Here is a 21,841-nt window from a genome sequence, read left to right as displayed (position 1 = left end):
CTGGTACAGGAATCCATCACTGTGCCTGTGCCTAAGTGGAAAGGTGCCTGTGGCTGACACGACTCAAGGAGGAAATCCAGGGCCCCCAGAGACTGTGCCCGCCCAGTGCCCCCGCACGGACAGGATGGCTTGCCCTTGCGAGCTGAAGCCTGCACGTTGCCAGTGACTCCAAAGCAGGCTCAACAACCTCCTCCCCGCTCCTCTGCCCCACAAGCCACCTCCCCCTGGAATTTCCACACCTGCTCTCGGCTTACCCAGAAGGAAGCAGGGAATAGGAGACACCCCTGGGAGCGGGAGGAAAAGGAGGGGAGCAGCTGCCCAGACTGGAGGGGGAAGGCCCATCTTCCGGGGTCTCATGCTATGCCCATCAACCCAGCGACTGGGCACTGCCCGCTCTGCTCGCCCCAGCCCCCAGAGGAGCACGTGCCCTACTTAGCGCAGATGTGCCCCCTGAGCAGCCCAGCCCCCTGCTCCTCCCCTCCAGATGTTCACCCTTTTCCGCGCCACGAGCGCTGCCTGGTCTGGGTAAGACCCAACCGAAAATGCCTTTTGTATCGGACACCGAGGGACTCGGCAGGCCGGGGGATGGGTCCTGAGGGTGGAGGCGCCACTTCCGTCCCCTACCTCCAGGCACCGCACGGCCCGGGAAACAATGCCTACATCGGCCAGAAGAAGCAGGACCTCTCATGTCCGAGAGGGCACTTGCCGCCCGGCCTCACCCTGGACCTCCGGCAGCCGGTGGGGGCAGCAAAGGGTGCAGCCTCGGCCCCGCGGCCCGACGTGGACCCCGTTCCCGGAGGCCGGCGAGGCGTCTCTCCCGCGGGAGCGTGCTCTGCCCGGCTCCGGCTTTGTCCCCGCGCCCTCGGGGCACAGCCCGGGCGACGGCGGGCTCACCTCTCATTGTCCGCGGCGGCGGCGGCGGTTGCGCTCCGGAACCCCGGCAGGATGTGGCGGAAGCTGTGGTTGCGGTCCAGCTTGGGCTGGCTCTTGGTGCGCTTGATGGAGCCCTTGAGGCGACGGCTGAGGAAGCCCTGCGCGCGGGGCGACAAGAGGGGGAAGGAGAGGCGGGGTTAGCGCGGCGGCAGCGGGCCGGGACCCGCACCCTCGCGGCCCACGGCGGGCCGGGTTCGGCCCCAGCAGCTCGCGGCCCGCGCCGCCGCTCGCCCGCCCGCCCGCCGACCGAGCGCCGACGGCCCGGCCCGCGCCGCGCGGCCCAGCCCACCCCGCGCCGCCCGCCGGCCGGCCCAGCCCGCCACGTCGCCCCCGCCCCTAAGCCGCCGTTGCCTTGGCGACGCCGAGCCGAGAGTCTCCGACCGTGGCCGAGGATGCCCGAGCCCCCTACCCCGCCCCCCTGGTGCCGAGAGGGCGGGAGGTGAGGGGGACCGGGCTCCGGAGGGGCGGGGACCTGGGGGGTCTCGCGCCACCAGCTGCCCTTCATCTCCCAGCCTTCCTTCACAACCAGGCCACACCCCCAACCTCCGGCAGGAATCCACACCCCGCCCCGTCCGGGACTGACAGGAGCGGTTGCACAGCAGGAAACTAAGGCCGGGAGAGCAGGCCCTTTAGGCGGCCAGAGCCTGGTAGCAGCACCCTGGCCATCTAGACCAGAGTAGTCAGTGACTGGATGTCTGGATGGGCGCTGAAACCCTTGGACCCCGGCAAGGCCAATTCCCACGGGTACAGGGTTCCCCAGTTCCCGCCTTAGGGAGGGGCCCGAGGTGTTGAAGGATTTCCTGAGTATTCCTCAGATTTGGGACACCGGACTCAGACCATGCCTAGATTCACTGGGCAGCATTAACCTGAAGCTCCAGCTTAAACCACCATCCCCAACTCCAATCACCCCACCCCAGAGCTTCTGGACTAATGAAGAAGCAGGGGAGGAGGCAGGCAGCAGTCGGTACACATAGGCTGGACCAGAGCTCCCTTGATAGATGATGAAATGTGGGGCTCAAGGGGCCACGGCTTAGTCTTACTGAGTGAGCTGGCTAGTTTTCGGTCAACTTGACACAGGCTAGTCATCTGAGAGGAGGGAACCTCAACTGAGAAAATGCCTCCACAAGATCTAGTTGTAGGGCATTTGCTAATTTAGTGATTGATGTGGAAGGGCATAGCCCATTGTGGGTGGTGCCATCCTGTACTAATGGTCCTGGGTTCTATAAGACAGCAGGCTGAGTAAGTCATAGGGAGCAGGTAGAAAGCAACACCCCCGCCATGGCCTCTACATCAGCTACTGCCTCCAGGTTCCTGCTCTGTTTGAGTTCCTGTCCTGACTTCCTTCAGTGATGGTCTAAGATTAAAAGCATAAACTGAATAAACCCTTTCTTCCCCAAGTTCCTTTGGTCATGTTATTGTTTTGTTTTAATCATAGCATTAAAAACTCTAATCCTTTAATCTCAGCACTCGGGAGGCAGAGGCAGGTGGTTTTCTGAGAGTTCAAGGCCAGCCTGGTCTACAGAGTGAGTCCCAGGACAGCCAGGGCTACACAGAGAAATCCTGTCAGAGAGAGAGAGAGAGAGAGAGAGAGAGAGAGAGAGAGAGAGAGAGAGAGAGAGAAACTGAGAACTGGAACTCCCCAAGGAGGGCTTGTCTGGGAGGGGTGCTGGGACCCACCCACTCAGTCTCCACCCCAGGTATTCTTAGGACAGAAGTAAAGGGGTGGTAACTAGTTTGATGTCAGTGCTGTCCTTGAGATTTGAATGTCACATTTCATCCATCACAGGAGAACGGGTGGGTCTGAAGGTCCTCTGACCTCAGAAGGTCAAGGGGACATTTGCAGCCTCAACACCCCCCCCCAGACATGAAAAGCTCAAAAATGGGCTAAGTAAATCCTCTCGTGCCACAGAGAAAGTACCAGAAAGACCTTGCCTGCAAATGAAGAAGCCTTGCTCAGAGATGTCTGCCCAAGGACAGCCAGTTCCAGAGGCTAATGCCAGAGAAGTTCCCACAGGACACCCTTCTCTTGCAACATCTTAAGTTATCCCTCACCTTGCCCTTTTCCCTCTACATTTCTTCCTCCTCAACCTCTTCCTTCTATAGCAGCCTCTTCCTGTTGTCACTTGTCAGCATTCCACATGTTCTCCCAGGGCCACTAAAATGCCACCCAACCCAAAGGCTTTTCTAGCTGGTACTGTCCAAGTGCATCTGACCCCTGTGCCCACATGGCCTGACAAGGGGTTCAAACGCACTGCACTCAGTAGGTGCCTCTTGGCTTACGGGACAAATTGGAGGGACCCTCCTCCTGAGACATAATCCACGGGCAAGGCATTGCAGACTTCTGGGACACAGCAGGCAGGACCCTGTACCTCCAAGCAAACGCTGGGCTCTCCCAACCACCTGGCTGCCCTGTGTGGCCTTCCCTCACAAGTATTAAGTTAGGGAGTCTCCCCAGCACACTTGGACTTCTCTTGGTTCTCATTTTCTGCACTGATGAAGATTTCACCATTGTTACACTCTTAGGTACAAAGAATCACAAAACCCACTTGACAATTAATGGAGCCCATTCTATAATAATATCTTCAGTTCAACCCTATTTCTGAGTTAAAAAAAAAAAATAAAAGTCTTCTCCTCTCTAAGAAAGTGGGTTGGACCCTTGCAACTTTCCCACTCGTCCTCACGAGGCTCAGATGCCACCTGTCAGAGGGCAGTGACTGCCTTCTGAAAAACCAATGCTACCTGCTACCTCCCCTTACCCAGCAATGGCCTTGGGGACTAGTACTCCAAAAGCCTGCCACACAAGACACTGGGAACACAGCAGCCATGTTGTTTACATACCCAAGAGGCCCAGCAACTCAGATCATGAGGGGTTCTTCAGGGAGTCATTGAGGATTCCTATTAAAACCCACTTCTCGACAATCTGCCCTACAGACCTGTGTCCCCGTTCAGAGCCCCACATATAATAAACACCCTCATCCTGGAAGGAGACTCAAAGCCAACAAGCCATTACTGAGGGTGACAAAGGTCCAGAGAGGTGAAAGGTCTTCCCAAGATCAAAGGCCCCAAGCTGCATTCCCAGACTCTGCCCAGATTCACCGGGCTGAAGAGTCAGGCGGTTTGTCCTCTGCCCTGGATGAAAGAGACAAGCCTTTCTCCCCACCCCCACCCCACTTCATGGGATCAGCCAGAGCCAGAACTCATGAAGAGCAGCTAGTTGGTCTTCAAGCCAGAAAGTTATGCCAGGCCCAAGTCAAAGAGCTGGGAGGTAGCTCGGTGGCAGACTGCCTGCCATGCATCAGGTACCGAGCCTGATGCCACCACAGGGAAAACAAAGGCCCCAGTCCACCTTTGACTAAGTGGCATGAAACAAGGCTCCTGTTCATTCAAGTCAGGCCTGAAGGTGCACACCTTCAATCCCAGCACTCCAGAGGCAGAGGCAGGCACAGATCTTGTTGAGTTCCAGGCAAACCAGGGCTACGTAGTGAGACCTTGCCTCAACAAACAAACAAATAGCTCTTGGCACCCACTTTGGGGCTGTGCTGGGCATACTGACAGTCCGTGCCTAAGAACTAAGAAGTGCAAGTAGGCACATAGGCCTCAAACCCAGCTGTACCAGACCCCAGCTTGTCTCGGAGAACTGGTGGGCAAGGCCTGTCACCTCACTGTGAAATAAGTTAGGGAGGGACATGCAGTAAGGATTAACTAGGACAAACAAAGCTGACCAGAGTTTAGGTTTGGGGTGCAGAACAGAACCTCCAACAAAAGCTAAGTTTATTCTCCCAAGTAACTCCTCCAAATACAAAGGTATCATAAAAACCTAAAGTTTAAATAGCATATGTCAGGCTAGCTTGTCTGTGAGGGCTAGACATGCTTTCAACAAATCATTGCATGATCATTCCTTTGCCTGTGTCCCCGTCACTCCCCCATGGTCGCCCCCTGTCACCCCCCCACACAGTTGCCTCCTGTCATCCCCCCACAGTCACCCCCCACGGTCACCTCCCCCATCACCCCCCACAGTCGCCCCCATCACCCCCCCATGGTCACCCCCGTCATCCCCCCATCAACCCTCCAGCTGCCCCGTCACCCCCCAGNGGAGCAAAGTGGCAGGAACTGTGTGTTCTTAGGAAGAAAGACAGGATATGAATAGCAGGCAATACGATTGCTCCCTTCACTCTATCCCCCAACTTCTACATTTCTTTTGGAATGTAAAATAACGTTGACAAGCAAGCCAACTTTGGATATGCCGAGGTATTTTTAGATTTTTCTGCCATTCAAATTCAGGAACTACACTCCCCACCCCCACCCCCCCGCCGCCCCCCCCCCCCCCCCCCCCCCCCCCCCCCCCCCCCCCCCCCCCCCCCCCCCCCCCCCCCCCCCCCCCCGTCATGCCCCCCATGGTCACACCCCACCACCTCCCACAGTCTGCCCCCCCACCCCCCCACCCCCCACCCCCGTCTCCATCACACATTCTTTAGGAGACTATCACACTACACACACAGGATCTGGCCTTGCCAATCAACCTCTGGGCACTTCAAACTTTTTCATGGTGACTAGGTTCAAAAATCTTTGTTCATTTGTTTTTTGAGAAGAAGCTCAGCATGTAGCCCAGGCTGGCCCTGAATTCATGATCTTCCTACTTCAGTCTCCTGAGCGCTAGGATTCCAGGGGTTGTACTCGGTTTCCTAGGATCAAATCTCCCCACCCCACCCCAGCCCTGCCAGGGGAAGATGTTGAGACATGGTCTCACTAGCCCAGGCTGGCCTCAAAACTCCTACTCTTTCTATTTGCTTCCATGTGCTGAGATTACAGACATGCAACACCATGTCTGGTCTAGGTTCAGACAACCTCTGTAAAAATCACTGGTTCTTTTCAAGCCTTAGTATCCTACCTGTAAAACAGGCTAATGGCGGGACCTACTTTCCGGGATTATGGGAAGAATTATGCTCAGATATTACCAGGATATCAGCAGATATTTAAGCAATCGCATGTAGTGCCTTGACTGTCACCATTCCTGAGACTGGCTCAAGGGCAGCCCATTCTTTTTGTCCCAAGGTGTGGGTGACTGCCTGGGCCTCTACAGAGTCTGCAGGCTGCTAGCGCTGGCTGGGGACAGAGACATGAATGAAGCTGCTTGCGGCCACAGAGTGAGAACCACTCTTTTAACTAGTGCTTTCTTCCAAAGGACTCCCCATGTGCAGTGTGCGGCCATGGGGCTGCTCAGGTGAGGCCTCAGCTTTCATCCAGGGAGCAGGGACTGAAGTGTAAAACACAGCAGGCAGCCTGCAGTCCACAGGGACAGGGCCTGCTCCGCCCCTGTGGGGTACTGGCCTCCATTAATACACAGTGCCAGTGTACTGGGCTCAAGCAAGGCCTCAGGGCTTTCATACAAGGCTGCTGTTGCTAGTCCTTGCTTTGCCCTTCTGTGAATGACCCCCACCCAAAAGAACACAACCACTCACGGCTGACCCCCACTCTACCACTGGCCAAGACCCAGGACAGACCAGAGTGGAGAACACAGGTGTCTCTGGCTAGAAGGACGGGTCACCAGGCACCCCCTCCCATTGCGGCCGTTCTGTCCTAACATCTGGCCCACCCCTGCTCGTCTCAGGGAGGCTCTCTCCAGCGACGCTCAGAACCCTTTCAGAATTCCAGACGCGTGATTTCTTCATTCACCCATTTCAATCAATTCCAAGTGATGATGATGATGATAAATGATGGGTTATCGAGCAAGCTCCTGTTCTGCCAAGTTGCTGTGTCCATGAAAACTCCAAGCACATCTCTCAGCAGGGAGGGAGTCAGCCTAGGAGGCTCAAGGCCTCTGCTAAGAGTCCTTGGAACAGTGGGCTTCAGTACCAGAACATCAGGTTTTCAGAAGGGAAGTGGAGGCTGGGAGAGATTAAGATCCGTGCTCAGAGTGGCTACGTTGTTATCTAAGCAGAGCTTGGACCTTATCCAGGAGAGTTCTGGAATGTGGGGTGAGCAGAGTGGGGACCTCCTTCCCCAGAGGTGAAACAGACAGCTCAGACCATCCTCTGCACACAGGACTCACAGGGGAGGAGAGTCCTCACAGGCACTGTACTCTAGAGGGTGTGCACAACCACACCACCCTGGGAGCCCCTTGTCACCAAGGGCCTCCAACCGGCTATATATCTCCTACAGTCCTGAGCCCAGACCTAGAGAACAGTGAGTACTCAGTCAAGAGCATGCCCCTCCCCTACCCTCAGTGTCCTTCCACCCAGCCCAGCCTTCCTCTCCTCCCCTTCCTGTAAGCAGACCCTGGGTCACTGCAGACGAGTAAACGACCTGGCATACCTCTGTCTCCCTTTATCTGTCCAACCTGCAACTCTGAGATGGTGCTCGGAATGCAGGCAGAATGCCAAGGATCCATGCTGGGCAGAACCCAGCTATACCCATGCCAGATTTTAAAAGTCCAAACCCAAACAGGGACGCTTCGGGAGGGAGGCTGTTTTCACAGATGTCTCCTTCAATTCCATTCTAGGGCTCTGTCGAAATGCCAAGAACACATCTAAATAAGCAAAACAGAAAAGGCAGGGGAAGATCCCAGCCAGAGAGTGCCACCTCTGGAACCCCAGAGAAGAGAGACGCTGGGCACACAGCAGGCAAGTGCAGGAGCAGGGTGGCAAGAGACCTATTTCCTAAGTGCATGGGTAAAAGCAATAGGACCCACATGGTACAAACGGGAACCAAGGTCCAGAGGGTGGTCAGATTTGTCTAGAATAACCAAGCACAATACCTAGGTCTCCTCAGTTCCTTCCAACTTCAGCACCATGCTTCTAGACTCCCCCAGGAAGCGGTACTTCTTTTGTCCAGGCCTCCTCAGCCTTGCACAGGAAACATAAGGGGCTAGGGTGAGTGAGCGCTTGCCAGTGCGGCACCTGCTAGTCCTAGGAAGTTAAGACCAGTGACCAGCCGGGTTGCCTGGATCTCCCAGGCTTGGCACTCCATGCCAAAGAATGTGCTGGCTCTGCCCATGTCCTCCGCATGTGCCATTCCTCCGAACCTCCTCCACCATCAAAGGTGACCAAAGCTGGGGAATGACTCAATGAAGTGACAGGCATGGTCACAGGAGAAAGAGAAGAGGAATTTTAAGCTGGGATCGGAAGCTGCAGCCTTTCTGATGGCCTGCCCACAGATCACCCTCTGACCTATGCCAGTGTTCCCTTAAACATGAAAGATCTTCATAGTCCCCCTTGTCAGCAGAACAAAGGACCACAGGCCATGAGGTCCTCAAACGAGACTAGGATATTCAAGAATAAACTCTTGTCTCAAAATACTGAGTAGCCAAGAAATTTGTAATCCAGCGTGGAGGAGGCAGAGGATCTCGGGTTGGAGGCCAGCCTGGGCTACAGAATGAGACCCTGTCTCAAACCAACATCCTGGCCAGAAAACCGCACATAAACACATTCTCGCATGGAGAAATATACAAGCCTGAAACCATATTCAAGCTCAAGGACAAGCATGGCAACAATGCCCACACAAAAGGCACACCCACAAGAAAGGTTTTATATGTTTTATATGTGTCTCTCCAGCACCACCGTACCCACAGATGCGCGTGCAAATACACAAGACAAAGACACACACACACACACCATGCAAATCAAGAGAGCACAGAAACGAGCCCAGACACACACACAGGCTCAGCAGGTAACACGTAGCCACAAATGACACTGCTGCCACGCCAGTCACCAGGGAAAGAAGGGGAAGTGGCCCTGAAGACCCAGCTTAGTTCTGCCACTGACATTTTCTCCCTGCCCTGTGTGGGAGGCTTCATTTTGGGGTGTCTCTGAGCACACCCCATTTATTCATTTTTACAGGGCCTCGATGTGCGGCTCTCAGGGTTTTGTAAAGAGCAACAAAGTCCTGCCCCAAACATGTCCTTCTGCCCTAAATTTAACACACTCACAAGTCCCCATGTGGCAAAACACCAAGAACAGTCCTGCCAAATCCGAGATCTGCCTTCCATCTCCCTGAAAAAGTGGGGCGTAGAAGACAATATTCTTCAGGGTCACGCTGCCTAAGCCAGTGGCTGGACATCATGGCTGCTTCCCTGCCTGTAAAAGGGAAAATAACTATAAAAACGCAGTGTCTGTGAGGACAACGGGATCCCGCAGGAGAGTCCACTCTACTGCAGCATGAGAGCCTCTTGCCCACTATCTTCACCATGGCCTCCACTTCCCCTGACCTTGCTTTTATTGCTCTCTCTGACCAGCAAAGACTCCAAAAGGGCTATCTGAAATGGAAGCCCCTTTGCCTGGAGAACCCAGCTCCTCCTTTTAGGTCCCTGAGGTGGCATCCCCAGTGCCCTCAGTCTTGGTCAGGTCCCTCTGTGGACATTTTCAATTCAAATGAATATCTTTAAAGCCTCCCAGCCACACTGGACTGCAAAACCCCAGATCAGGGGCCGTAAGCCTAGCAGGATTTCACTATTTCTGGAGTGGATTTATATCTACGACACAATCAAGATAGGGTTTCTCTGTGGCTTTGGAGCCTGTCCTGGAACTAGTTCTTGTAGACCAGGCTGGCCTCGAACTCACAGAGATCCACCTGCCTCTGCCTCCCAAGTGCTGGGATTAAAGACGTGCACCACTGCCTGTCATAAGAAGACTTTTTAAAGAAGTCCACTTAGGAGTAATCCTGGTGGGCTTACCAGAGGAGGTGGCTTTTTAGAAATACGGAAGATGGAACAGCGGGTGGGTCTACTGAGAGAGGCAAGGCCAGGGAAGCCACAGAGGGCAATGCAGGCAGACTCTGGGCTCAGGACAGCAGTGTGCGTGACTGCTTCTGGAGATCCCTGTCACTGCTGCAGGGCCCCCTGGCCTCCAACTTCCAGACTACCAGCAGGGGCTCGTGACACAGCATGAGGAAATACAAGGCAAGAGTCCCTGAAACCCTAAGGCCCGGAGAAGGCAGAGAGGGTGGTTGACACAGGAGGGAAAGGCCACATGAACATGGCCCTCTAATATTTCCCCCGGGCCTGAGCAGACATCCACAAGCGGAAATCAGGCTTGGCTGGGACACAGGGAGCAGCCAGGAAGTGGCTGACCATCCCATAAAGTACCAGGCCCACGGACATGCCTTTAGCATAAACTGGCTCAGATGCCTGAAGGCCATCACGTTCCAGGCCAGTGGTTCTCACCTTCCTAATCCTGCAACCCTTTAATTCAGTTCTTCATAACTGTAATTTTGTTATGAACTGTAAGGTAAATACCCGTGTTTTCTTAGGCAATTGGGGGTGAGGAATGTTAGACTCCCCAAAAGGGTCACAACCCACTAGCTGAGAACCATTGTTCTAGGCTGACCTTAGGCTAGCACAGGAGGAGGCTTCAGGAAGTCTATTCCACCAGGGTGCCTTCCCTTGCTTTTGGCCTCTCATCTTTGGGCCTCAGGGCTGAGATCCCATGACTAGGCCGGTCTTCCTAGTGAATCATGCCTTCCCCATCCTGTGTGAGCAAATGCTCTGGTGGAGGTGGCCCAGCAGAGTACTCAGCCTCCCTGTTCAACACACACACACACACACACACACACACACACACACACTCACAAAGACCCGTCAGGCCCTGTGCTAGAGCTTTCCATGATTCCTTTGGTCCTCACAACCCATTATGCAGATGGAAAAATAGAGGCTCAGAAAGGGCAAGAACCTCACACAGGGCCACAGCCAGGGAGCAGCAGTGCTGAGTTCAGTCTGGGCAGACCACTCCACAACCAACCATGAGGCCCTGAACACGCATGTTAGCCTTTCTGTGACTCGGTTTCCTCATTGGTCTAGAAACTAGCTGACCTGTAAACCCTTCGCTTTGGGGTATGTTCTCCCACCACACCAACAGGAATTCAATCGCTGAGAAGACAAATGAAAGAGGACCTAACCCCAAACAGTGGCTAACCCAAAGGACGGATGCTAGGCCAGATGGTGGAGCCTCCCAGACACCCTAGAGTTAGGACTAGGCCTGGAGCAAGGCAGAGAGATGTGCTAGCCAGTGGGGGAACAACAGAAACCCCAGGGGGCCTCTGCCTTGAGCAGCAAGAAAGCCAGACTGAGAGGTGTAGCTGGACCCGCAGTCGGTGTAGCTGGACCCGCAGTCGGTGCAGCAGGATTGCCAAGTGCCAGTGCCTGTCCACAGGAAAAAGTCACAGATGGGCCACTGGCCTCCACGTCAGGCAGCTAGCTGCAGGCTGCTCTGATGGGCAGTCATGGCCTCCGAAGGCTCGGAGGAACTGTGAGCAGAGTCTAGGCCTTGCCCTGCTGATGTGCTGTCGGGCTCTGGGCAACAGGTCAACCTTCCCTCTCAGAGTAGGTGGCCTCGGCGGCCTCAGGCACAGAATGGGGGACTCTCAGATTGGAGGAGGAGGCTGCTCCCCACTTCACCACTATCTAATTAATTTGCTCCCTACGCCCCCCCCCTTTCCACCAGCCCCTAGCAGGTGCCCACAGCAGGCTCTGAAGATTCCAGGAATCAGAAGCCAGTCCTGCCCTTGAGAAGGTCACCATCAGCTGTTGGAAGACGCACGTGTGGATCATTAGTGACAGAGTAAGCAGAGGAAGGACAGGAGATACTGAAGCTCCCAAGGAGATGTCTGCTCGGGAAGGCCTTTCAGAGAAAGAGTGCAGCTGCCAATAAGAGCCTCTCAAAGCAGGGGATGGAAGACCAACCTGCCCCAAGGCAGAGGCTGGGACAGGCCTGTGGGGCTCTGGATACCCGGATGTGAGGCTGGGGAAATGGATCCACCTACCCCCTAGTAGGCACCAGGGCAGGGGAGGGACATTCATGGTTCCTCTGAGATGTTCTTTAATCAACCCCACAGGCAGTTATTCATCACCATGTGTAGACTAGTGTAGGAAGCAGATGGCAGTATCAGCCACCTCCACAGAGGGCCTCCTGGCTTCAGAAGCAAATCCTACCCAAGAACTCACATGTAATTATGTCTGTAATCCAACCCTGATGCCACAGGGTCACTTTGTATTCGTAGCAGGAAACAGTGAGGAAATCAGGCTGGTTGTGTGGCTAAGCTGGTAAAGCGCTTGCCCAGCAAACACAAAGCCCTGAGTTAGATCCCCAGAACTGTATAAAGAAGGCATGATGGTATATGCCTGTCCTCTGGGCACTCAAGAGGTGGAAAAAAATCAAGAGTCCAAGGCCTGTCTAAAAAAAGAGAGGGGGCGGGGGCTGGGGAGATGCTTGTCAGTAAAGTGTACGCCACACAAGAATGAGGGCCTAAGTTCAATCCCTAGAAGCCAAGGGAGGAAAAGGAAAAGAAAGCAAGCCGGGCTCAGTGGCACATGCTGGGAAAGTAGAGAAAGGCAAGTCCCCAGGACCCGCTGGCCAGTCAGCTTACACCAGCGACCTCAGAGATCAGAGATGAGGGGAGAGGGAGAGAAGCGGAGGAAAGTTCCCAAAGTCATCTTCTGGTCTCTACACACACATGTGCACACAGGCATGGGCACCATATACACACGTGCAGCTCCACAAGAACACACAAGCACGGGCACCATATACATACATGCACCTCCAGTAGAACATGCAAGGATGAGCACCATAGACATGTGCACCTCCACAAGAACATGCAAGCATGGGCACCATATACACACACGTGCACCTCCATGAGAACACGCAAGCACGGGCACCATATACACACGTGCACCTCATGAGAACACGCAAGCACGGGCACCATATACACATGTGCACCTCCATGAGAACACGCAAGCACGGGCACCATATACACACGTGCACCCCATGAGAACACGCAAGCACGGGCACCATATACACACGTGCACCTCATGAGAACACGCAAGCACGGGCACCATATACACATGTACACCTCCATGAGAACACGCAAGCACGGGCACCATATACACACGTGCACCTCATGAGAACACGCAAGCACGGGCACCATATACACATGTGCACCTCCATGAGAACACGCAAGCACGGGCACCATATACACACGTGCACCTCATGAGAACACGCAAGCACGGGCACCATATACACACGTGCACCTCATGAGAACACGCAAGCACGGGCACCATATACACACGTGCACCTCCACAAAAACACACAAGAACGGGTACCATAGACATGTGCACCTCCAGGAGAACACATTAACACAACACACAGTGAGAAAGAAAGTAGGAAATGAAGGCATCTGAACCATGCCTCTATCCAGGTGCCTGAAAGGGCCTGCAGGGTTAAAAGGTGGGGTGCAAAGAGAAGCTCTCTCCTATGCCGGAGCGTCTGTCCTACACAGACACCTGCCGGCCCATGTGCTGTGCAAGGGAAAGTGGGGGAGGGGAGCCTTAATTCAAATGTCAGCTTTGACCCCCCTTTGACTGTGTGATCTCCAAGCAACACACCTCCCCTCTGTGAGCTTGAGAGTCCTCGTCCAAATGATGACACTGGCAAGCACACATTGGCCACGCGCAGCCAGCACGGTCCATGAGGCTCTCCACATCCAGGTGCACAAGAGAGGCAGCCCGGGGGTTGGGCTTTCCCTATGTGCAGTGCAGTCATCTTGGAAAGTACAATGTGTGTGACCTGGAGTTGTAAGGAGGAAACGAACAGACCTGCAGAGTGCCAGGAACAGCCACATTGAGCTTGGGACCCAGTCACGACTTGACTTGTCATCTACCTCCCTAGAATGCCGTCCTACTCCCTCCCAAAGCAGTGGAGATACTAAGGGACCCAAGGAGCCGGGGTAACAGTTCAGGCTGCGCCCTAACCCTTCCTGTCAGCTTACATACCAGCCTGTCACCCTGAGCCTCTCCTGATTCAAGTCCCCAAACCATGGCCCTCCAATGGCCCCAAGGGGACAGCTGTCTGAACAACCCAGCCCAAGCCAGCTCAGCCACACATACCATCCCCCAGCTGTTATTAGCCAATCCCTGGCCAGTGTTGTCACCCACACCTCACCCAGCAGCTTTCAAAACCTAATGGCTCCTTGTGGCCAGGGATACAACTAGGACCTCAGCTCTTGCTGAGAGTAGCCACCCAGATGTCCACTCGCTGCCCTCTGCTGCCCCCAACTGGTGGGAAAACACCCTGCAGACTGGTCAGCTCTGGCCAGCTCTGGCCCCTCAGAACACTTGTTCTGGTTCCCCAAGCGCTCATCCCTTCCCCTCTCTCCACCTCCTGGTCCCAGCTGGGCCTCGGGAGCTGTCAGTGATGACGCTTTGGGACAGTGTGAAGTAGAAGGATAGGCCCTACTACCGTGGGCTCTGGGGAAAGTGTGGAAAGGGTTGCCCTGAAACAGCAGGCAGCAGGAGGTGGATGCTGGCTGACCGCCTACCTGTATGGTTTGGAGCCCTCACAGCTGCCCAGTTTGCAGATGAGGAAAGAGGTCTGGAGATGAGCAACTTGCCCACAGAGGGGAGCAGCGGTCAAGATTCAAATCTGCTCCCTCCCAGGTGGTCTGTTGAGAAGTCAGCACTACCTCCCCGGAGCTCATGAGAAGAGAGAAAAGCACTCCTGGCTCTTCAAGCCAGCCACTGCTCCCAGCACTCCAGCCTGAGTGAGGGACACAGGCCAGGAAATAGCCACTCACACCTCAGTGGTTACCAGAGAGGGAACAAGGGACACTCTAGAAGGTTCTAGAGCTGAAAAGAAGGGGTAGGGGCCTCTCCTTATCCCCCTCCCTATCCATGCTACCAAGGCTGGGCCAGTCGTCTCCAGGACTGAGCAAGCAGACGCCCACGAGGACACCTAAGCTCAGGGGATCAAGGGTCAGATGAGAATAGCAGTTGGCTTGCCCCCGACCCATCCTGAATCCCCCATCTGCCCAGGTCTCTGTCTACTGATGAAACTCCTGGCTCTCAGCCTGAGCACGAATCCGGACAGTCTTGTCCACCTCATGTGCCAGGGCTCCATGCTTATTCAGACAAGAGGCCTTTACCATCCTTCAGCCCTGGCCCATCCTGAACAGCTCCTGCATCTGGCGCTCTGATGGAATCCCACCTGAACATACTGTCTCTGGGAAAGAGCCTCCTGCAGAAAGCACACCAGCAAGAACGGCACTCGCCAGCCAGGTCATCCACCCTCTGCATATCTGTTTTTGGGAGAAAGATGTTTCACGCACGGGGAAGGCACACAGGAATGGGGTGAGGACTGAGCAGCTGAAACCCTCTGGGTACCCAGAGGCGTCCAACCTTAGCCATTGCCCCCTGTAGCTCCTGAGGCGTCAGCGCTCCCACTAGAGCCCCTCCTGTCAGGACCACTGGTATGTCCTTGTTTGGTTAGATCTTCCTCTAAACCAACTATTATCTCCTTTCTTGAAAAACTCCTACATGTCTCGGAAAGCCCAGTTTTAAAGGTCCCCACTGTAAGAATTTCCCTGCCTCCCTCAGCCAGAGAACTCTTATCCTGGGCTCCCACAGCTCACCCAGCGTACCTGTCACTGCATCAGAAACACAGAGGTTATGAACAACCCCCCAACCCCCCTCTGGTAGAAGTGAACCACGGCAAAGAGCCGAAGGCCTGCTTCCAGAGTTCATCTGCAGCTTCTGCAGCCCCCTGAGCCTCCCCTCTGACACTTCTTCTCCATTTTACAGCCCTGAGACCTAATTTCAGCCAAAGCTTCAAGCATCTCTACTCTCAGCTTCCCAAGGAGGGATCAACTGGCTGTCAAGTTTCCCACAGCCTCCGCAACCTCACACTCCAGTCGTGGGACTCCTCAAGGTCAACAGCCTAGGGGGATGGAGGAAGGAGGAAGGACTCAGCCCACACCTAGGGATGGCAAAGGCTAAGGGGCCTTCCAGGGAACCATGGCTGTCAGCACCTCCGGGTCTCCCAATAACCTGATTCCTGGGAACACATGAGGGGACTGTGGCCCAGGAGGGGTTGGCCAACAGGCCTGCTGATCCAGGGCCCCACATCCTGCATGTTCTTTCCTCTCATTGTCTCCCACTTCCCAATAACCTGGGTCAGAGAAGACAGCCCTGGGTGTGAAACCCAGAGAAACAGGTCACCTACCCTCAGCCCCTCCCCCATCGGCTCTTTACACACAGCCCCATGCTCACTGCCTCCTGATGGTGGAAGGTGCACTTGAGCTGGAAGGATCTCCAACTCCTCCAAATCTCAAAGTTGGTACCAGGCCTTAAAGCCACATCAGAATCCAGACCACAAGAGCCATCAACTTCATTTCACAGCAAGAAAAAACAGGCTCTCCCAAGTCCTCCTGTCTAAGAGGCTGCGGTGGGGCTAGCACTGGGCCACCTGTGCCCTATGAAATGGGGACAACCTCTCACAGAAGGGTTGGGAGCCCTGGGAAGGAGCAAACAACCCAACCTCAGAAACACTTTCAGCTGGGTGGGACCTCTGTCGGATCCAGTCCTCTCCCACAGGGCACCTTCTGTGAGAGATGGTGACATCCCGTCACCGGGGCTTGCGATGGCAGCAACAGTGGCAGATTCATTACGGCCTGTGGTATCTCCCCTGCATCCCCCAGGCAAAGTCATGTTCCTCAGGCTCCCTCAGGGTCTACAGGGAGCAGCAGCAAGCTGCAGACGGCAGATGCAAACTTGGGAAAGAATAAGTGCTCGGGAATGGGGGTGAGGAGGTCCTCCCCCCAGGACCTCAAACGCCATGCTTTCCGTCCTCTAGCCCAGCTCTCCCCAGCCTCCACTAATTTCCAGAAAGGGAACTGCAATTGGGACCGTGGATCTAACGGATGAATATGACTGGTCGCAGCACATCTCATCCGTTAAGTACCTGCCACAGGGCAGGTTACTGGCAGAGGTTCTGAAAGGCTGTGTGGCTAACCAGGTCACGTCATAACTCAGTGCTAGGATTTGAACCCAGATCTAAATACCCAAGCACCTGCAGGCACCCAGACCAAGAGTCTCCACTCACAACCCTGTCCTCAAAAACTACAGAAACAAAGGACCAAAATGCCTAAGGTCAAGAAAGTGACGTGGCCAACAGCCCTACCAGTGCTTGCCTGTCAATCAGGGGCTTTGTGACACTGAGACAATGACTTTGACCCCTGGGTTCCTCAGGAGGTGGATGGACAAACGGCCCATGAGCATGCCCCTGCACTGTGCAAACCCCACCCGAGTCCAGCAGCCTGAGTGGGTTCTGAGTACTGGAGCTGGCGCTGACTTCCATCCTCAGGTGGCGTCTGCCCCGGGAACAGTGAAGACACAACAGGAAAAATGCCAATCCCAGCAAGCAATTACCAAGCCATGGATCACAGCAGCGTGGAGTACGATGGTGCACACACTGGAGCCACAAACAGAGGAAGTGACTGGCCATGGGATGCCCATGACACTCCTGCACCTAGTCCTGGAAGTCGCAATCAAGTCCTGGGGCCCAAGGTTCTCACTCATCGGCCTGAGCTTGAGGGAATGACTTACCTACCCCACTGGGCCTCAGTTCCCTCCTGTGTAACAGATCAATATCAACGCTGCCTGAAGGATTGCGGGTCAGGGGTGTAGGACAGCGGGCACAGTGCCTGGCACACAATATGATAGTGCCAGCCACACAGTAGATATGCCATCAGTGGCAGGGCCATGGTGATGCCAATCATTGTTCCAAGGTCCTGAAAAGTTCATCTTGCCCACAGTAGTCCTCATATGGAGGGGTGCATCTAGTTCTTGCTCCAGTGGAGCCTCCAGAAACCATTTGTTACATCTAGAGGTGTAAACAGTCCCTCAACAGAGACTTTTCTTCCCGGCCAGAGGCTGACCCTCAGCCCTGACTCTGACTACCTCTTAGGGAAGTACATTCAAGGTGCATACCCAGGTCCTGCAATCCTGAGAGGACCCCAGAACCTAGTTTCATAGCATTCACACAAGCAGGAAGGCCCTGGGAAGACTGTCCCTTCAGCCTGGTACCCAAGGTGCCACATGGCCAGCCTCACCTCCTACCCGGTTATCTAACCCCGATCGCCAAGCAGAGCAGCAGCAGTGGAGTGTAAGCCCACACCTTTGCCACAGTCACCCCTACCTAAGCCCTCCCACCGCCACTGCCACCACCACCACCACCATCACCACCTAGCCAATTTCTGGGCCTAAGACAACTCTCCCACCCCCTAGAACAGTCATATCAGCTCCCCTGAAGCCCAAGACACAGCAGCTCTTGGCAAGAATACAAACCAGTGAGTCCAAGACTCACCCACCACGCATTGACTTTGACAATCTTACCACTAGGCCTGTCTCTAGATGGTGTCTGGCACAGAACGAGTACACGGGAAAACTTGCTGAATGAATGACGGATGGACGGATGGATGGATGGATGGATGGATGGATGGATGATCGATCCAAGGCTCACACCTCCATCTCTGACCCAGACTGGAGGGCACTGGGGAAGACAGCGTGCCAGGTGCCTGCCACAGCACAGTAGAGAGCAAGCACAGTCATGCCCGCTGTGGAAGCGGCTCTGTGCAAATGTGTGTTTGAGTGCAGAGACTAAGAATACATGGAGCCGGGCACAGTGGCGCTCAGCTTTAATCCCAGCTCTTGGAAGGCAGAGGTAGGTGGCTCTCTGTGAGTCTGTGGCCAGCCTGATCTATAGAGCGAGTTCCAGACCAGCCAAGGCTACATAGTAAGACTCTAGCTCAGAAGGAAAAAGAAAGAGAGGGAGAGAGAGAGAGAGAGAGAATGAATATATAGGAGTGAGAGACATTGAACATCACTGAGGTCCATTTCTGTGAAGTCATTTAGAGGTTTTGATGTGTACATATGTGTGAAAACCCATGCATCCATGTGTGTGCATGCTGGGGCATGTACACAAGAGTGTGCACTTGTGTACAGGCCACAGAAAAATTCTTCAGAGTAACATACACTCTTTTTGAAACAGTCACTAAGTAGGCTAGGCTGTCCGGCCAGCGAGTCTTGGGGACCTGCCTGTACCCGCCTCCCATCTCTGTGATTACACGTTCTTGTGATTACACAGCACCCGAAACATTTTTTTTTAAACATGGGCTCTAGGGATTGGACTTAGGTTCTTAGGTCTTCAAGGGAAGCATTTTATTGACTGAGTCCTCTCATCTCTCCAGCCCTCATTTAGGTTGGTGAAAAAGAAAAAAAAATGTCGGCTATTTAAACTGAACAGCTAACGGAACACATGCTGTGTCTGGGTCAATTTTAAGGCGTTATCAGTTGAAGAATACAGAATTCTTTTCTTACCTGTCAAGACAGAATCAGATTATGACATGCCCTGGACTGTTCTATGACAGACACCAAACACAGATGTGCATCTTAAGGGCAGAGGGCAGTGTGCACGTGTCAAGGGCTCTAATCCAGTCCAGCCTGTTCTGCCAGCCGTGGTGGCCTCCTAGGCTGTCCTCCACCTGCCCCCTCCCTCAAAGAATGGAACCCCATGTGGCCCCAGAGAACAGGGAGCCGCCAGGGGATTGGATACCTAGAGCAAGAGAGGCTGGATGCTCTCCCGGTCCATGAGGCTCCAGGAAGGGGGATGCGGGGTCGCAGAGTAGCCCTGCAGGGCGAGGTGGTGATGGTGGTGGCAGTGGCTGTGGTGACGCAGAGATAGTTACCGTGACCCGGAACGGGGTTGCAGCCGAGGGCTCCATGCTGGTGCTTTTCTCTGACAGGCTGCCGGGAAGGCTGCGCCGGGAGCCCGGCCTTTCTTGGGGTGATTCTGTGGAAGAAGGAAGGGGAGTTTAAAATTCAAAAGTTCTGAGATGCCGAGGCTTCTGCTAACCTCTACATCCTAACACTACACAAAAGACACATTGAGAAAAGGTGTAGCAGTGTGCCCTCCCCGCTAAAGACAGGACGACTGCACACCAGGCAAGTAGCTACACTCCTATGAGTACACCCAAAAGGATCAGAACACAGACTTGAATACTTGTATGAAATTTTGACACCAGCGATATTCACAACAGGCACGTGACAAACACAGTTCATCTGCCCATCCACAGATATAGAATGGACACCGTGAAACACAGTTTACATGATGTGACTGAACCCTGAAAACATCTGCCAAGTGACGGAAACCAGAAACCAAAGTGTAGGGAGGTAAGGCCTACAAGGCGGAGAGATGAGCTAACCTGAGGGCCTAGCAACAAACGCTGTCAGAAGTCCAGATGGTGCCTAGCCAATGAAGGGTGACCACGCAATGTCAACAGATAGAAATGACCTGGGTGCTGGGAGGAGGGTGTATAAGGCTCTACCCATTGCTGAATAAAAGGGTCTGCTGTTTGCCCCCCACCTGACCCCCCGAGTCTGCACCACTGATTCCATGCCTTCTCATTCCCTCCCCGGAAGGAGCCACTAGGACCCAGAAACACCAACAATGGGAGATACCTACAATGGACAAATCTATAGCCACAAAGTAGGTCAAAGGTTACCCAGGACTGTTGGGAAGGGGTGAGGGTTATGACTTACTGGTGTAGGGTTTCTGTGTAGGAAGATGAAAAGGTTTCACAAATGGAGAGTTGTACAACTGCACATTTGTACACTTACAAACGATTAAAATGAAGCCGGGAAGATTGCTCAGTTTGGTCAAGTGCTTCATGCACAAGCTTGAGGACCTGAGTTCAGAGCCCCAGTGTCCACAGGTACGTCAGGGGCTACAATCTGGTGCTGGGGAGACAAAGACAAAGCGATCCCGGAAGCTTGCTGGCCAGACAGTGTAACCGTGTGTGAGCTCTGAGTTCAGTGTGAGCCCTGAGCTCCAAAAGCCAGGATGGAAGAGAGAGAATGGCAAATTGCACGCATTTACTACAATTGCAATTTATTTGAGACAAGGTTTCATGTAGCCCTGGGTGGCCTTGAATTTGCCACCAAATTCTAGGATGACTTTTAACTCCTCAGCTGTCTACCTCCATTTCCCGAGTGTCGAGCTCCTACAGTTTTTTAAATGGTTTACTGCTGTCATGTGTATGGGGGTTTTGCCTACACTTTATGTGTGTGTACCACATGTATGCCTGGTACCCATGGAGGCCAGGAAAGACAATGGATCCCAGGAGTTAAAGGCAGTTAGTTAAGAGTGCTGGGAACCAAACCAGGGACCTCTGTAAGAGCAGCAAGTGCTCTTAATCACTGAGCCATCTCTCCAGCCCCTCACAATTATTTTTGTTGTTGTATTGTTGGTTATTCATTTTTAATTTCTGGAGACAGGGTTTCTCTATAACAGCTCTGGTTGATCTGGAACTTGCTCTATAAACCTGGTTGGCCTTGAACTCACAGAGATCCACCTGCCTCTGCCTTCCTAGTGCTAGGATAAAGGTATGTGCCACAGTTGTTTTTTAAATGCTCCTAAGTCTGTACTCAGTGCTACTTGTGCGTACTGAGCAAGCTCCCTGTCGCAAGAGGATTATCAGCCGACATATCACTGAACCTTTCCCTACAATGGCATATTAAATGGGAGACTAGATGGCTAGCCTCCACAGTCCCTTCAATCAAGATCATCTGTGACCTCTGTCCTCCAACTTGGGCTTTCCTTTCCTGAAGTTTTAAGGTTGGGAGGCCTGCAGGATCGGGCAGTAACAGAGTTGAGAAGGCAGAGGCTACACAGCTCCAGTGGGGACGGCTGAGGAGACAGGGATGGTGGGGCAATGAGGCTATGACTTATTTCTAAACTGTGAAATATTCAGGTTGGTAAATGGTGACACCTGGGAGTGGTGGAGGACAAGACACGCCTCAGCCAGGCCTGCACATGCCTACTTGAGGCCTGCGTCAGCTTAAGCCAACTGCTTCTCGCCCATTCCCTCAGAATATAGAAAATATAGTTGCTGCCTGTTTGCCTGCGCTGGTATGGCCCACCACAGACTCCTCCAGGTTTATCCAGTAGCCGACTATCCTGACAGTTTGAAGGAGATCCTTGGTAACACCTCTGCCTGTCGTGTTGACTCCTCTGGCAATGGCTGAATCTGTCCCTTGCTGAGAAGGTCACTGCTGTGTGTGTGTGTGTGTGTGTGTGTGTGTGTGTGTGAG

The 21,841-nt window shown here is 53.9% G+C and overlaps 1 protein-coding gene across 11 annotated transcripts in view; it reads right to left on the bottom strand.

Annotated features, from left to right (window-relative positions):
- Dab2ip (DAB2 interacting protein) overlaps positions 1 to 21,841 on the bottom strand; it is a 200,711-nt gene that overhangs the window by 96,305 nt on the left and 82,565 nt on the right. For 9 of the 11 annotated variants that reach the window (XM_050126787.1, XM_050126785.1, XM_050126791.1 and 6 more), the window contains exons 2-3: positions 19,438 to 19,541; positions 895 to 1,031 (exon numbers count right to left, since the gene is read on the bottom strand). In XM_050126787.1, coding sequence (XP_049982744.1) covers positions 895 to 1,031; positions 19,438 to 19,541 — 241 coding nt within the window. Of the gene's footprint in view, positions 1 to 894; positions 1,032 to 19,304; positions 19,542 to 21,841 lie in introns of those variants that run through there. The other 2 variants (XM_050126795.1, XM_050126797.1) reach the window with 2 other exon arrangements.

This window comes from Alexandromys fortis, unplaced genomic scaffold (assembly GCF_014885135.2).
Source record: "Alexandromys fortis isolate MF-2015 unplaced genomic scaffold, M_Fortis_MF-2015_v1.1 scaffold_268, whole genome shotgun sequence".
NCBI classification, from domain to species: Eukaryota; Metazoa; Chordata; class Mammalia; order Rodentia; family Cricetidae; genus Alexandromys; species Alexandromys fortis.
The sequence above is the reverse complement of the archived record's forward strand: the minus strand, read 5'-3'. Positions and strand labels throughout refer to the sequence as shown.